At 38.1% G+C, this 18,216-nt stretch overlaps 1 protein-coding gene across 4 annotated transcripts in view; it reads right to left on the minus strand.

Moving 5' to 3' along the window:
* Positions 1-2,390: 2,390 nt before the first annotated feature.
* The window catches only part of DMXL2 (Dmx like 2), a 79,934-nt gene continuing 64,108 nt past the window's right edge, over positions 2,391-18,216 (minus strand). For 2 of the 4 annotated variants that reach the window (XM_069982971.1, XM_069982950.1), the window contains 13 exons: positions 17,278-17,479; positions 16,456-16,573; positions 15,836-15,898; positions 15,221-15,307; positions 13,048-13,169; positions 12,641-12,779; positions 10,730-10,790; positions 10,515-10,642; positions 10,302-10,379; positions 7,400-7,491; positions 5,601-5,653; positions 4,269-4,486; positions 2,391-4,170 (listed from right to left, as the gene is read on the minus strand). In XM_069982971.1, coding sequence (XP_069839072.1) covers positions 3,961-4,170; positions 4,269-4,486; positions 5,601-5,653; positions 7,400-7,491; positions 10,302-10,379; positions 10,515-10,642; positions 10,730-10,790; positions 12,641-12,779; positions 13,048-13,169; positions 15,221-15,307; positions 15,836-15,898; positions 16,456-16,573; positions 17,278-17,479 — 1,571 coding nt within the window. In that variant the 3' untranslated portion in view covers positions 2,391-3,960. The remainder of the gene's footprint in view (positions 4,171-4,268; positions 4,487-5,600; positions 5,654-7,399; positions 7,492-10,301; positions 10,380-10,514; positions 10,643-10,729; positions 10,791-12,640; positions 12,780-13,047; positions 13,170-15,220; positions 15,308-15,835; positions 15,899-16,455; positions 16,574-17,277; positions 17,480-18,216) is intronic. The other 2 variants (XM_069982980.1, XM_069982961.1) reach the window with 1 other exon arrangement.

Here is an 18,216-nt window from a genome sequence, read left to right on the forward strand (position 1 = left end):
AAGGGTATTTATTAAAGACTCATTGGATGTATTATACGTATGCATTTCCTTTGAGAAGTTTCAATAAAACCCATGGCTAAAATGCATAAATCCACAAATTCCTGCACATATTTTTGATCAAGTATTGTATCTATATCTGCATACTGGACTAAGGATATCAATTTTAATACAATATCTGTAAGTGTAATGTATTAAGTTCCTACACTGAAGTTGTTCTGTCCAAATAGAGTCACAAGTAGGAGTATGGCACCCAAGAATTAACCACTTTAAAGAATTTGTGACAGGCGAGACTGTGTCAGTCTGTAGATGAGTAGATGAAATTCCACCTCCATCTTATCAGAAATGGAAGCATTCAATTTGTGAAGAATGAAAACCGTTTTCTTGGCTGCTCCCCCTAAATATTCAAAGTGCAAAATGTCAACCTTTTCCCAGGCTAGCATTTCCCTCAACACAAACATAAAAATGTCTGTGGCTGAGCAGAATAATGTTGGTGTTATTGTCTGGTGAATGTACTTGCTCATCTGAAATACATTATTCTAATCATCAAGAAGCTGGACAAGACCTCCTTTCACTTGTGCCCTTGGTAGCAGCAAGAAAGGGGTTAATTATTGAGAACACCCTTGCTTTAATAACATTAGACTTGTGCCAAAAGCTTGATGTGTGGGAAATCTCTGCAAATCAAATACGGTCAGAAGACGCCTGAGCTGTTGTATACCAGCCTCTTTATGCAAAGAATTTTTTGGAACTTTATATAATACAACGACAATAGTTTTCATTGTTGGTCACTTGAAAAATGTAATCTGAAAAATGTTTAACGCCCAAGTAGCAGCTTAGTAAATCAACAAAGTTCTTCTTTATCCCCAGAAATCAAATAATTCATGGCTGACGTACATGAATACTTTGAGTGATGGATATCTCTTTGCATTTACAAATGAAAATTTCTGCCGGTAATTCAGCACATCACAACCACATACTATTGTGTACTGGGTATGTGATACTAATACATGGAAAATATGGCCATACTATTATTTCACAATGGCTTAAAAGGGAAGGAGTTTTCTAATTTCTAAATCTTTTGATTGTTGAGCTCCACTTTTCCCTTCATTTTGAAGTTGTCAGCCTATTATTTCCCGAGGTAAGAAAAACTTTTAAACAGAACTATGGAGGGATGTAAGATGTTGAAGGATACAAACTAAATAGTAAGATTGGTCAGCTTCTACTTTATCTATTGTGCTCTGGGGTTTTACTTTTCCGAATAAAGTGGAGGTCTGCTTTTATTCTACAATAATATCTTATTTGGTAAACTGGTTCTGTTTATAATATCAATGGCGGAAGCCACTACCTATTTTTTTTGCATTAAATACATATTTGCTGGAATTTTCATATTATATCATGACAGATAAACTTTAAGGCTATGTTCACTCAGCGTAAAAGTACGGCCGTTGTTGCCGTCGGCAGTGGTGTGGAACACTGCCTATTCTTCTATGGGATCCCGGCCAGAGCGTATACACATCTTACACGCTCCGGCCGGGATGCCATGCGGCGCCGTAAAGAACTGACATGTCAGTTTTCTGCAGCTGCAATTCAGGGAATTGCGGCCGCAGACAGACCTGTCAGTTCACACAATGAAGTGAGCGGCTCCGGCCGCTTGCTTCATTGTGTGCTATGAGAGTTCTGATGTGGGCACGCGCTGATCCGCCACGATCTGGCAAAGACTACCCACTCAGTCAGTCAATGACTGCAGAGGTGTCCCATCTCAGGCACTGACTGGCTAAGCAGGCATTTATGAGCCGCGTTGAGACTTTACAGCACTCAGCAGACTGGCGGGAGTCCATGAGGGGTGGCGATGCAGGGGCATAAGAATGGGTAAGTATCCATTGAAGGTTGGGTTCCCACCAAACCCTGCCCTTCGTGATTTTTTTACATTTGCCCAAAGTTTTCCTTAACTGCAAATATTGAATACAAAGTCAGGAACAGATCATAAATGGAGGACACATATAAAGGAAAGACCAAGAATTCTCTTTTTTTAAATCCATTCCTGGCTTTGTATTTATAAAGCCTGAACATGTTAAAAATAGGATTATTAGTAGATCACAGAATATGAATGTCAATGAAAAGTGACTTGTGTTACAGTGTCCATGAAATTGTGTTCCTGTTCACCAAGCATGCAAAAGTAGATTTGCCTCTACAGCTTTAGGTTTAGCCTGGCTTGTTGCAGGACATGAAACTGCAACTACAACAATTTTTTTTTAATATTGCACACTGACATTAGTGCAGACACACTAGAGGCCAAACAGCTAGATATAGATGAGATTGCAGCAATGAAGCAACTGGTCTATATTTATTATTTGTTCCCCAACTTTATTGATTGCAATAAATCACTGACCAAGTTTCCATGAAATAAAAGGGGTTTATTTAACTTACAAAGGTAGACTTACAATGACTCTTTCCTTTCTATACATACTTTATACCTTTAAGATTTCTTCAAGGAAGGCAAAGTTATAAGAGAAAGGTGCATGAAATGCCATTATATTTTAAAGTACAACACACACAAAACTGCATTAAAAATAATAGGACAACCTGGAGGATGACAGGTAAATACACAGACAGTTAGTAGTCCTGGGGTAGCTTATTAACAATGTGTTTACAACAGATAAAGAACATCAAAATAAGACAACACTGCTTAGTATTTTACAAGCCAACAATATTCAACTCTGCATAGTTAAACATATGCTGTGTAATAATTTAGTTTATATCGCTTTCCACTATTCACTATCTGGCCACAGGAAGCCTGACATTCATTTTAAAATGTGTTGCTGTGAAATCTATCAGAGCAGCACTCACAAGATCCAACAGGGTCCTGCTCGCTGTCAGATAGATGAGCATCCAGCAGAGTCTAATCATTTATGTGCATAAAAAAATAATAAAGACTAAGCATGAATGCAGAGAACTATGATCACGTTCACTACAACCAACATATAGGTTTCCATGAATGAAAATGACTTAAAGCCAACGTTTTATATGGACAAGTGGTAATGTGAAAAGTAACATATATGGTAAAAACAGCAGTTAAATTATGTGCAAATTACAATGTTTCATAACAAAAAAAATAAATAAAACAATACAAAATAATAAAAAGATCTCCAACCAAGGACAATAATGATCCCCTGCTCATAAATAGGGAAGGGTCTCTCTGGCCCTAGACTGCTACAAATGAGTTTTAGTTAAAGTGTCATTACTACTGCTCTTGGTTGCCGTATCTGAAAGTGACTGTAAACACATACATTACCTTCATTCAAAATGGAAATCTGAGGAAAACATAGACATGCTTTCTGAAAAGTACAAGTGTCTGGAAGCAAATATCTAAAATATGTGTAAACAGTTTAAAAAGTTAAAATAAAAAAGGAAAAAAAAAAAAAATTTTTTACTTCCTAAAGTGACCATAGGTGACTTCCTTTTTGGTGGACATTGTTCCATCTACTGACTGAGTGTACCTGGCTCTAGTAATTCTCCTGCAGTGTAGGAGTAGCTTTATGCCTGCAGACATTTATGACTAAAACCATGTAAACAATAAAGAGCACTGCATCCCTTTTGGTCCATCCCTCTTACAGTTAATCTAAAACCCATAAAGATTAGAGCAATTTATGGTGTCCTGATCTATCTCAAAATGAAATGATAGCATCTCAACGAGAAGTGTGAATGATGCTAAAATGTTCAGCGATACTTGCACGCGTGCTCTAGGCTTACCAGGAAAACCTTCATGTACTCAAGTGTTACAGATCTATATGGCAGACATGCATATCCTTTTTGTTCAGCAGCAAAAACCTGGCTATAGTATGAATAACCTTTTATGTCTCTTTCCTAAGCAGCTTCTAACTCCTCAGTTTCTAAATCTTCCTACGAGTTTTGCATCAGTGGATCAGCATCTGGAGGTGGAGACAGGTCTAAAAGTTAAAGTGTCTAGAGAATATCAAAAATGCAAGACTGGGTCCTCAAGGCAGTAGGCAGCATCCTCATCTTCAGAGTGCCATCTGCTCCACAGGAGAAGATTCGCTTCTTCTCTCCCACTTCAATCTGCATCACACCTGCACCAATATTCCGGAATATGGACTGCTTTGCATGCTCATTCTTAAAAGAATGAAGAAGACCATGGCCTGTTAACTTCCATACCTAAATAAGACAAGAACAGCCATGTTTTCAGTTATGAAATGATATGACATAATGTGACATGTAATTGGGGGGAGGAGGGGGGCAATGATATGCTTTACCTTCATATTTCCTTCTGCTGAGCCAGTGACAAAGCATTCTTCAGAACAATCCAGGGCGAGAGCTTTCACGGCAGAGTCATGGGCCTGGAAAGTATGAAGAAGTTGCCTTTGTCTAATGTCAAAGATACAGATGTATCCTTTCCTGCCACCAGTGATCAAGAGCTGTTGTTTCGGTGCATACTGAAGGACGGTGGCACCATTATCATGGCAATTGAAAGCTAAGAAGAAAAGCAAAAACGAAAAAAAAAAAAAAAAAAAAAAGGATTCAGGATTAGACAGATACCACACCTACACACATCTTTTTACAATAATAATGATAATAATAATAATTATTTGTATAGCGCCAACAGGTTCTGCAGCGCTTTACTACCTTATAACTATACTTTAGAGATGAATGCAACTTGCTCAAGTCTGATTATGCAGCATTTAATTACTAATCGCTAGAATAGCCACTGGTATGATGAACCATACAGCAGGCTAATAAAACTAGGTCTATACATTATGTAAAATTAAAGGGGTAGTGCGGCGCTAATAAATTATTCACAGAATAACACACATTACAAAGTTATACAACTTTGTAATGTATGTTATGTCTGTGAATCGCCCCCTTCCCGTGTCCCACCACCCCCGCCTGTGTACCCGGAAGGGTGATGTGCATTATACATTACCTGATCCATGTCGAGGGCCGTCCGCCATTTTGTGCCAAACGTCATCTTCGGACGCACGGCCGAATCCCTGCCGCCGCGTCACAACTGTGCTCAGCCGGGATTGGCTAAGCCCAGTTATGCTCAGCCAATCGCGGCTGAGCAGCTGATGACGCGGCAGAAGGGGGACGGCGGCAGGGATTCGGCCGTCCGTCCGAAGATGACATTTGGCACAAAATGGCGGACGGCCCTCGACACTGATCAGGTAATGTATAATGCACATCACACTTCCGGGTACACGGGTGGGGGGACACTGGAAGGGGGGGGATTCACAGACATAACATACATTACAAAGTTGTATAACTTTGTAATGTGTGTTATTCTGTGAATAATTTTTAAGCGCCGCACTACCCCTTTAAACAAGTTTCAAATGTACAAGCATTTCTGAAAATGTACTGTTTCAGAGATATAGACTTCATAATCACCCATATGTCTTCTATGTTTTAATAACCTATGGCCCTTGGTTTCCACCCACTAAGGTCGGCCGGGCATGCTTAGTTCAACCAACCCTGTACTACCTCTATGCCCTAGCTGGCAGCAACTTTAGCAACTAACAAATCTGAAATAATATACACATTACAGACTTGAAACTGGCATATAGAAACTCTGTAGTATGGTTATAGCTTACCATGTACAAGACTGTTACTTGGCGATATTAATGTGTCCCACAGACATACATTTCTAAAATTAAAAAAATATATATTAAAGAGTTAAATCTAAGTATCCATTATTTAAATAGCAAAAACATACAGGAAAGATATAGGAGCTTATGTAAAAAACAAAGAAACTTTTTAAAAATAATTTTCCTATTTTCCATGGTAGAAAAAACAAAAGGTTTGCAAGCTTAACTTTACCTACTGTACAATACTCAATAAATGAGCAGGTACATCCATTGTGGCAGAAAATGTGAATATTGATAAAATCAAACCAAACAAAAAAAATCAAACAAAACAATATTCTATCTTTTTGTATGGTGCCATGCTATAGACCAGTGATTTTCAACCTTTTTTGAGCCGCGGCACACTTTTTATACTTAAAAAATCCCAGGACACACCACCAACCAAAATGGCACAAAATGACCATAAAACAGTACATATTATACATATAGTTAATAATATACATTCTAAATGTATTTATACTCACTCAGTGTGAAACCTGGCCTGTTTTCTTCTCCCCCTGTGCTTCTCTCCTGTGCTTCTCTCCCCTGCTTCTCTCCTGTGCTTCTCTCCACCATACTTCTCCCCCCTGCTTCTCTCCTGTGCTTCTCCCCCCTGCTTCTCTTCACCAAACTTCTCTCCCCCCTGCTTCTCTCCGCTGTTTCTCTCCCCCCTGCTTCTCTCCCCTGTTTCTCCCCCATCCCCAGGTTTCTCTCCCCCATTGTTTTCTCCTGTTTCACAGGGGCACCATAGTTTGGGGAACTTTCCCCGCGGCACACTAGTGTGCCACGGAACACTGGTTGAAAATCACTGCTATAGACAATATATAGCTGTTTAAGCTCTAGCTAGCTCTACAGTCTAAAAAGTGTCTCTATGGACATTCAGTGAGAACTTCTATACACAGATATCAAAAAAGCACAGCTGTAGGTCTGTCTCTAACCTCCTGTGCATGACCTGCAGATATAGATAGATATATACAAGATACATCTATATCTGTATAAGTTCTCACTGAATGCTTTACTTTATCATCATAATATGTCCATAGAGACATTTACAGACAGTGGAGGTAGCTAGAGATATAAAAGCTATATATTGCTTATGCCATGGCCCCATACAAAGAGAAGAATTATGAAGCTGCAAAGGGAGAACTCTAATCTTGACTGTCTTTTGAATTTACCCATGAACTCAATTTAACATTTTTCAAGTATTAAGAACATGGCCTAAGTACAGTACATTAGGAAAATTGTTAATTACCTTTTTGAGAACTTATAAAAAGTGTAAATGCATCTAATACACAAGTGTACAATATGGAGACCGCATTCAAAAAGACTTATTGTTTAAATAATGTTTTTATGTTTATATTTAAAAAAAATTTTGGGTGACATTTTTTCTAATTTTCCACTTTTCTCTAAATATTATGAAATAATCCTGAGATATTGCAGTTTTCATTCTCACCACTGGGGCTAAAACTAAGCTAAAACTACCTGTTGCGTCTTCGGTCATAAAAAGGAGACTATTGTTGTCTATGAGGCTTGCTGTAAAGCATGTCACTAAATGCTGTTAAGAACAGCCATAGGCAATATGGCAGCCCCCATAAAAATGTACAAAAAGTAAAATAAAATAAAAATTTAAGTCAGAAAAAGATTAGAATAAAAGAACAAGTTTTAGTATCTGACTGTAATCAGTGAAAGAAAATTTAGGTGACATTCCCTTTACTTTGTAAACAGTAAGGCTTTTTATGGGTGATACAAGCAACATGAGCACAACATACCTATTATCATTGGATTGTCCTGATGTAGCAACCAAGCTTGATGAGGTAATAAATGCAAAGTCACTTGTGGTTTTAGAATGACACTGCCAACTCTGGGGGGGGAAAAAGTTAAAAAAGATAAATGAAAGGAGATGTCTGAATAAATTCTAACATTCTAGGTTACATAGATAACTCAATTATCAAATAGTATGTAACCTAAATGTAAAAGTATTTAATAAGAGCTCAGAATGGAGAAGGAAGCTAGATATGAGGATTACTGCTGACATAGGATCATATGTTTCTTAAAGGGGCGCTCCTATTTATATAAAAACTAAACTGCAACCTGATAGATGACGCACTTCCCCTTCCCCTGATGAACATGTCAAACATGCTACAGTCTCAGTAACTAACTGGCTCCAGTGTTTTCTATCAGTAAGTCCACTTATTTTTCATTTACCAACCTTTTATGGAGCACAGTATCAAATGCTTTGAAATGATTTATTCCAGTCCAGTCTAAAATTCACCTCCTTTTTTTTTTTGGAGATACTACAGGTCAGTATCTCTTAGAACACCCCCTCCAATATTTTACCCACAGCAGATGTTTAACTCTCACTTTCTTAACTACTAGGTTACACAGCTTCCTTACAGCACAGAGCTGTATGGATCCTGTGATTTGTCTATCGTAATCTTTTTAAGGTAGCACTGCACATCTTCCTGGACATGGAGGATTTTATGGAGAATTTATTTTACACCTTGCAAATATTAGCAGACGCTTCCTCTACACATACAATGGAGAAATAAATGTAAAAATATACAACTTTTTTTTAATATATATTAGAACATTAATACTGTTTCCTAGGATTAGGATGTGTTCATTTCTGTTCTTACTCCTTTTTTGTAGGCTTCATCACTGATATAATGGATCTTTTTTTTTACCTGATCCAAACAGATCTATATGATATAGAATAGGTCTATCAGGTTTAAATTTTTTAATAAATATGAAGCATCATGCCGTTATTGCAGAAGAGCTCACAATGGTACTGTATTTTCTATACATGCCACCTAATCCACAATGTAAAAGCAAGGCCCATGATGCATATCCCTCCAGAGGTTTCTTTGCACACTCTGGATAAATCAAGTCCGTTAACAAGATGTAACAGTCTGCAATCAAGAAGCTTTAAAAAAAACATAATTCCATAGAATATAGAGATGCAGACACAAAAATAGCAACAGAATAATTTTAAGGTTTGCTGGAAGCACATGATTATGACTGAATATTACATCTTCTGCATGAATACATATTCCAACCCATTATAATGAAAAAGTTTAATCCAGTTATCATCCAGCTAGCAGCTGTAAACATGGAGATTACCTACAAGGGAAAAACCTTTCTTTTCTGACTATACCTAAGCAATTTCTAGCTACAAGGCTATGGATGTAAACAGCATTAGCTTCTGGATTCTGCCTGAGATGAAAGTTCACATTGGTGCTGAAAGCCATGAAGAGAATAAGAGACACGTGTTTCTTACATCATATTATTTATATCAGCATAAAGAAAAAAAAAAAAAGCAGATTTGGCAAGTAGTGTTTTCATCGTCAAGTGTAGCCTTGACGTTGTCTTGATGACAGACAGACTGATAAAATAGATAGAAATAATTATTATAAAATACAAGTATGTCCCATTTGTCATACATTTGTAGACTACACAGACTCAGTCATAAGCGCAATCACAATCATGGTGCTTTAGTTCATAAAGTGCACCGGTCTGTTAGAAACCTTCTGACATGTCAGAGGTTTAGATTATTGGGGTCCAGATGCTTAAAGACCCCCGATTACTACAATGAGTACAGTTTCTATTGACTCTCTCTAAATATTTATACACTGCTGCTATACACTAATGCTCATACTGTCTGTAGTACAGGCGAGTTTAAGAAAACTTTGTAATTGGGTTTATTAGTAGAGATGAGCGAGCCGGGTTCAGGTTCGAGTGGATCCGAACCCAAACGTTCGGTATTTGATTAGCAGGGGCTGCAGAACTTGGATAAAGCTGTAAGGTTGTCTGGAAAACATGGATACAGCCAATGACTATATCCATGTTTTCCACATAGCCTTAGGGCTTTATCCAAGTTCAGCAGCCACCGCTAATCAAATGCCGAAAGTTCGGGTTCGGATCGACTCGAGCATGCTCCAGGTTCGCTCATCTCTAGCTGTAACATTTTGAGGGTTTGAAGCTCTCTGAAGGAGAGGGGAGGGGTGGGGGGAGATGAGGCACCAAAACAGGACAACAAAAAGTTAATTTACAGCTACATAACTGGGCTCTCTCCTCTGAAGTCAGCACTGACCTCTCTGACCTCCGAATAGCAACTTTCACACAGGTCCCACTGTGTAATCCTTTGTTCTCTGCTGGCGACTAATCTCCCTCCTCCCTTCTCCATAGATTACACAGGGCTCGACTGATGTAAAAGAGTCGAGATTTCCTGATAATGAGCAGTGAATGAAAGAGAGGAGAGGGGGGGAACTGAGGAAAGTCTTTTTAAGTGCAGATAATGGTATATTTGCCTAATAAACCCAATTACAAAGTACAGTTGTTGCCTGTACGATTGATTTCTGCAAAAAATAAAAATAAATACGACAGTGACATTTTAAATTCTAGTTTTCAGGGTGATAAGCTGCCACCAGAGGTGTCATTCTCTTTCTCCCCTCTACCAGTTTGAAATACACACACGCTTATGTAGAAGAGATAGCTTTTACCAATTAAGTGTTAAGGCAATGACTATGTAAAAGGTGTGGTTAGCTTAAACCGAAGCCTCTAAAGAAATACATTAATACCCAATAGACCTTCATACAGTGATATAAAATAGCTGTTTTATTTCAGATAATATATTGATACATTAAACAATTATTTCCTTTCTCAGAAACTTACCAAATAAGGTTTTGGATTGGAGACTGTTTGATTAACTTGCCAAATGCTCAGGTATCCTTCTCCATCAGCAACACCACACTGCAAATTACAAAGTGGCATTATATTAAAGGTCACAGAATTGGGGGCTTTTAAAATATAGTACGTAGCTGATCTACATAACTGTGGCCCCACCAGTTCAACTGGATCAATAACTGAAGCAAAATTACGACATACCTTATTGCCTTGGGAATTAAAGTACAATCTTGTAACCCGGGCATTTCCTGCTTGACGAAAACAAATAAGCTGCTGGGGCCGACTCCACTCAAACATGCGGACACTACCATCTTGAGCTCCAGTAAGATCTAGTGTGAAACAATGAAAAAGAAAGGATTACACTTGTGTAATAATGTAATTTCTTGGTGCACTCGATTTTTACTCTGGATACTTACAGTACTGGTGGACTGGGTGTGATGCCATTCTTTTAACATTGTTTAGATTCCTTTTTATCAGCTTTCAAAAGAGTGACAAAAAAAAAAAGAGTGCACATTAAATATAATGACAAAATATGAACATCCCTTTATGAATCACTCTATGTATACTGTAGCTGTCATTTGTTTTGACATTAAAGAACATAAAAAAACATATTAAAGGATATATGTACAGTGGAAGACAAATATAAACAAATATTTAACCCCTTACCATCCTCCATAAATTTTCTTTGCTCACCTTTTACTCCTCACCATATAGGGGCATATCTTTTACTCTTTTTGTGCCCCCCCATCCCATATATTATGTTATGTTATGAAACAAGGAGAATTAGATGTTGGGTAAAATACAAAAAAAAATTTAATCAAATTTGTGTAAGCGCGTTTTGGTTTCAAACTTTGTGTGTGTGTGGGGGGGGGGGGGGCTGGTGTGTTTTGATTTTTACTATGAAGATTATTTTTTTTTTTTTTCTCAAGCTGGCACTCTTCTAGTACAGCCTTCCATAAGACATGTTACAACTGTCACAGAGGCCTCTGGCTGGCATGGCAACTAGTCAGCACCCTGCAATTGCATTGAAGAGGTGCGAGTCAGACCCTTTGAATCACCAATGGTGCACTATAATACTATGCACCTAAATTGTAAAATGGGCAGCATGGCCAGTCATGAAGAATGGGTGTCAGCTGATAGCAGCAGGCACCCTCCATGTTTAGTGTGGACACGGCTTCCAAGCCTGCTTCATTCTTCCCAACATGACACATGATGTAACTGTATATAGTGTGTTGGGAAGGGGGTTATGGACCTGCCTATTCTGGCATAAAACCAAGCAATTTTTAGACTAACTTATCGCATTGTGAATGCAATAATTTTTTTCTGATGTAAGTAACTGTATGACAGCTTGTTTTTTTTCTAAATAGTTACTTCTTTCTTTGTTTAAATTTATCAGTTCGGTTTTACAATTTATTTTTAAAGAAATTGCAAAAAATTTATAAAAAAAAAGGTTAAACTTATTTTAAAAGCGTGCAAGATTTTAACAATATGAAGGGCAGTTTTGGCATAGGACCACACTATCTTTTTTTATTACATATTCACATCATTCTGTAACGTATTTGAATGAAGGCTTGCTTTTTTTCTTTGGAGAATTTAATTGATCAGCATTTAGCTTTTATTAAATTTGACACTCTTTTAGGGTGGCTGTGAAAAAAAGTTTCTTTCTTGGGATGGGGAGACTTTTAAAAAATTTACTACTCCAAAGCATTACTGTCAAATACTAAAAACACAACAATCTATTGGGGCAGAACAGCAAGTTGTGTATGGCCTGGGAGCCTCTGTAGGGGTCACTGGCTACCATAGTGACAGGATCAAGACTGAGGGTTCTGGTGGGCAGCTCTTCAGATGATATGCTTCTTTTGGGTATGTGCACACTGAGGAAAAGGCGAGGAATTCAGCTTGAAATTCCTCCCGTAAAAAATGTACAGAGCAAAGTCCCATTGTGTTTAATGGGTTTTCTGCTCTGTTGTTCACACTGCAGAATTTCCTGCTGTAGATCTGCTAGAGGAATCCTATAGTAGTCAATGGGGGGCTTAAATTCTGCCTGAAAACTTTCTGCTTCAATTCCTCGAGAATTGCTCAGTGTGCACATAGCCTTTGACTGGCTGTCACTTGCAGGATTCTGCTGCAGACTTCATTAGTACAGCATACATTTAAGGTATAGAGCCAAAATTCTAAATACAAGACAATCTATGATGTCAGAGGGGTAACTTTTTTATATTATTAGCAGCCCTTGAAGAAAGCAATTTAACAACTATAGGTACCCATCAGTGGGAGACTGCAGTATTATATAACATTTTACGATAAAATACAAAAAATGTACATACAATGCCAGCTCCAGTGCTTGTCTGGCCACTCCCCAGCCAGGGCATGGATGAAGAGGATTGCATCTGTCCCATGTGGAAGGGAGCCACACCTGCCTGATGAATGGTTGTAGTGGAGCCTCTGAAGTCTGGGTCATCAGAACTAGGAACAAAACAATGCAAAAACTTAAATTTCTCCCTCACTCTAAAATGGTGAATTACTTACCAGAGATGAGTGAACCTCGAGCATGCTTGGGTTAATCTGAACCTGAACATGCAGCATTTGAATACTGGTGGCTGAATTAGTTGGTCGCTTTGCTGGAAGCCCTGGGGCTGCATCCAACTTCTTCAGCCACCAGTAATCAAATGCAGAGTGTTCAGGTTCTGCCGAAACCAAGGGTGCTTGAGGTTTGCTCACCTCTAATGCTTACCTTTTAGATTCTCTGTCATATTCCTCTCCAATCCATATATAAGGTTGAGCAGCCAAAAGAATTGATACATCAAGCTCTTGCACATCATGTGTGGAAGCCAGAACAATTTCATTGTTGTTAGCCTGCAAAAATAAAATTCTTTATTCTTCCATACCATAGTAAATATATTGATCTATTTTCACTATTTTTGTTTCTCATACAACAGGACAAATATTTATTAAATATGAAGCATAAGTAAACTAAGAAAATGGTATGGTCAAACATCGGTGACCATAACCCAGAATTCTATAATACAGCAACGCATCTAATAACTGCAGTCCAGTACTTTACATTGCTCTGAGTTTTCTATACTTGACTATATGGCCCATTTTAGAGCTGCTTTCTCACAAGGGTGAGTTTTGCCTCTTTCCACTGATACTCAGATAAAGCCACCTAAAAATTGTTAAAGGGGTCCAGGGAGTGGTTATAAACGGCGCAGGTGACTTACCTCCTCGGTTCCAGCGCTGGGCCCTGGATCGCGGCACCCTTACCCCAGTCCCGCGGCCGCTTCCTGTTGTGAGCTGCCGCATGAGACGTGTCGTTTCAAGGCAGCTCAGCCATTCAGCCATGCCTAAACATGGTTGAATGTTTATCATCCATTCTAGCACAGTTTGAAGATATAGAACGTAGTTTAGTAACAATAGGCAGTACACTTCTGTCCAGAATGCATTCATTGTGTTCTGTGTATAATTTAGACATTAGGCAGCAGAGCAGCCCCAAGAAATTGGTGAGCCACCTCCTGGTCTGACAGCAGAGTGCTTCTTCTAAAAATGAAAATGTCTTTCCTAAAAGAGGTTCTCACTAAAGTACTGTTTTCAAACAAGCAGTAAAACTTTTCTATGTTTCTCAGAACTTCCTTTATCTTCTACCATGCAGCCTGTATTTACTGCCAGCAACCAGTCTTGTGACTTGAAACTTCCGCATCTTCTAAGCTTCTCATGGTGAAGTCTTTGGCTCTTTGGCATTAATCTTGAGGCAATTTTCTTCTTAGTTTAGAAGATGTGGAAGCTTGTCTCTTTGTTGATGACATAAAAGTGTGCAATAGGGTTGATATTCCTGGATGTGTCAGTAATATGGTAAATGATTTAGCTTTGCTGGATAAGTGGTCCGGACAATGTAAACTGCAGTTCCATGTTTCCAATTGTAAAAATCAGAAACAATGTGAGAAAATAATATTTTACTGAAAGAGTAGTAGATGCTTGGAACAAATTTCCAGGAAATGTGGTAGATAAATCCAAAATAACAGAATTTAAACCTGCCTGGGATAAACATATATCTATCCTAAGATAATAGGAAGGTAAATACTAAAAGGGCAGACTAGATGGACCCAGTGGTTTTTTTCTGCCAACAATTTTTTCTGTTTCTTGCAACCATAATTAAAGACACTGGCTTTAACTGCAAGCGCTTTACATTTAATGGAGACAGTGGTCAAGGAGACACTACACCTCTTACGATATGGTGTTTTAATGTACACAGTTGGCAACCAGTTGATTTAATCCCTCAACCCGCCCACACCTACCCTACCCACCCTCAGCTACAAGTTGCTGGAACACTGACCAACCACCCCACTGCTCAAACAACACTTGCACCCATTTGTATGGCATTCTTCGTGTTTGTGTATACACACACACACACACACACATATTTATTATAATTTTTTTTTGCACTGGAAAATTTCCAGTATTATTCACAGATGAATCTGCAGCGGCAAATTCACATCAAATGATTTGGGTGTGGATTTGGCACTGTGCTTTTTGAAACTTAAACTGAGGATTTTAATTTAAGTTTCAGATTGCAGATCAATTTCTGTGTATTTTCTACAGTGGACACCACTACAAAATAAACTGCACATGTTGTGGACTATGCAGCTGTCCCGAACAGTTGATTGGTGATGGGTGCCAGCTGTTGTCGCCCTGCTGTTCATCAGTTGATAGCCTATCCTAAGTGTAAGCCTTCAATCATTTAAGCCCGGAAAACGCTTAACAGCGTTCTCCTTTAAATTTTCTGAAGTGACTCAGTTTTAAAGAATTAATTCAATAGTTTTCTTGAATAATCAAGAAATATATATCAATATATACTTGATTAAAGTGATTCATATACATTCATTTTGCATTTAAAAGTTTCCTATCCTTACCTTATTAATTGCAAAAGCCATTATTATATCAGACTCTTTGTGAATTATTTTTGCTTTTCCACCTGGGTAGCCAAGATCTGCTTCAACCTGGCAAAAAAAAAGAAAAAAAATCTGAGCATCACAGTGACTCTTGGAACAAACTTTGTTACAGACACAGATATATATAACAATATTAAAGTAAGTGCAGCTGAAGTTCACTTTTTTCAGCATTTTAGGGATATTAAAGTTTTGTCAAAGTCTCTACTTGCAAGCCAAACGTAGAACTACTCCCAAAACCATTTTGAAAGAAGGCACCAAAAAGTTATTAGTATGAAACATAGAAAGTTAAAAAGAAGACCACGGTTAGTCAGGTGCTGTAAGGTTTTGCTGAGGGTAGGCACACTGCTGTTGTTCACAATGAGCACATACTATTACTATGCCAATGTACAGACGATGCTATATAATTTAATAAAAATCTGCAAGTACCTTTCAACTAAAGCCCTGCATACCATCAGCAAGTAATGTGAATAAAGCAACAGACTAGGAGAAGCCAGGAGAAAATAAACATAAAATGCTGGTACCAGTGAACATGTAGGTAAGTGTGAGAGGAGTAGGAGCCTTTGTAGGACATACTACCTGGTTTTTCTGAAGATCTGCTATGGAGGCTACTCTGAAACGCTCCGTACTGGATTCTACAGACTACATGACACCACACAGTCACAAACACAAAAAACACATGCACAAAGAAACACACATAAAAAAGAAAATGTATGAGACATTCCAAATCACTATTAAGGAACAATCATATTAGCATGACAAATACTTTGTGTGATGCTTTGTCATGCACAGTAAATGCATGTCTACAGCAACCACACAATGATCAGACAACACATGAAATAACAAATAATAATAATAAATAATATATTTAATTGGTAAAATTAGAAGAGACAGGAATGCTAAATAACACAGAGAACAGCAGTTTGGAAAAGTCATACTTACATGGACATTTCTGTAACTGTGTTCTGCTAGCAGTATTTGCCATTCACATTATTTGTCTCTTACAGGTAGCCATGCCTAGGAACGCCAGCTACTTTTTAAGATGCTTTTTAGTGATATCAGTTTTTTAGTGTCCAAGTAATAGCTACATAATATAAACTGTTCAATTCAACAATATGATATATAAATCGAAAAAAATGGAGGACAACACAACAATACCAAGGACTGAAGACATACTTCATAGTATGGTGTCAAAATACCTCACTCTGCTTCCTTTTCTTGGTAAAGATATATCTAATAAAAGTTTCCTGGAGAAGTTCTTGCTTCACTAGGTAATGCCAGAGACGCTTAACAGGAAGCGCAGTGTAATCCTTTGATCTGAATTAAAATAACACAGATGCTTAAAACATTTTTATACAGCCAAAAATTAAAAAAAATAAATTAAAATAAAATAATATGATAAATATATAAAATATAAATTAAATAGTCCCATTTGCTGGCGACATATTTCTTTTAAGTACTTTTATCCTACATGGAACAACAATAAAGAATTACCTTATAACTAGTGTTGAGAGAACTTGTCCTGGAAAACATGGATACAGCCATAGGGAGCCAGGACTCCCTATGGCACTGGGAGTCAAACGCCAGGAGTTTGGGTTTGGAGAACATTTCCAAACCTGAACAGTTAATTTAACACTACTTATAACATTGTGCTCTCTCTGTTTAATCTAGTAATATAGGAATAACTTGACAACTGGGTGTTACAATTCTCCTCTACTTGAGAGAAGGAAATGCCATGGACACAAATATCCTTAGAGTACATAAAGATATAGGCTTTACATGGAACATCCACTTGTTTACATTAGGAAAATCAGAAGACCACCACCAGAAAAAAAAAAAACACTACAGGATTGCTATATGTATAATTGAGTTATCTAGTAATTCATACATTCCAATAATAAGAGCCAATAATTTGTGCCAAGGAATTTAAGACACAGGACATCATGTAATTACAGTAAATTATCAGTAACAGGTCATGTTTTGAGCCTTGCATAAATAGTTTATAAGCAACTGTTCCATACCTGAAAGGTGTATTTTCAGGATCCAGCATTGCCTTGTGACGTAGAATGGCAGGTCCAGTCCCTACGGTCAGTTCACTAGGAATAGTGTTAATATAATTTGGTGGTGGGCCTCCAAACTGGTCCATTTTGTCATGGAGAATTTGCTCCCAGTTTTCTAGGTTTTTGACCACCCCAATGCCAAGTGGGGATGTTACTGGAAGATCTAGTAAAACATTAAAAAAGGTCATCAATGTTATGGTACTAATCCAGATGTAAAAGATTGTTGCTTTAATCTAACTGCTTCTAGATTCTGATTGTTCTCCCAGTAAGCTGGATGTGAGGTCCGTGTTTTTCTTAGTCTAGAGTGTTCTGTGGGTGCTCTGCTTTTTCTCTAAAATTGTACAAAACCCATGATATCCTTCCCACAGCAAGCTGCCTTGGGTGTGACTTCCTCCCTTCCCACAGACTATGCACTTTCTAAGCTCCCCCACCAATCTAAACTCTGGGTTGCTGTGTACAATTCCCTGCCGCTACCTCTACAGAGCCTTGAATAGGCTGCTTACTGCCTCATGTGAATTCAGGTTACAAACTGCTAATACTCTTACACAGTTGTTGGGTCTGGGTGACATGTTACATATGATATATCTATCTGTGCTTCCATAATGTAGAAAATGCTTTTATTTTCCTGTGTAAAGTGTTACAGCGGCTTTCCCAAGCTTCTGAAATGCAGCAAGCTGGAACACCTGCTCACTCCACCCCCTTCCTTATTTCTACTTGACAGTAAGCTGGAAGCCAAGCCTCAAGCCGGGTCAGGGATGCAGGGGAGAGACCTTCAACCTGGCAGGACTTCAGGGGCTTGGGAAAGTTTCTCTGACATTTTGCACTGGAGAATAAAAGCATTTTTCAACATAATGGATGCACAGCTGGATATATGAAAGATATCACGTGTCTCCTTGAGCT

The sequence above is a fragment of the Dendropsophus ebraccatus genome, chromosome 1 (assembly GCF_027789765.1).
Source record: "Dendropsophus ebraccatus isolate aDenEbr1 chromosome 1, aDenEbr1.pat, whole genome shotgun sequence".
NCBI lineage: Eukaryota > Metazoa > Chordata > Amphibia > Anura > Hylidae > Dendropsophus > Dendropsophus ebraccatus.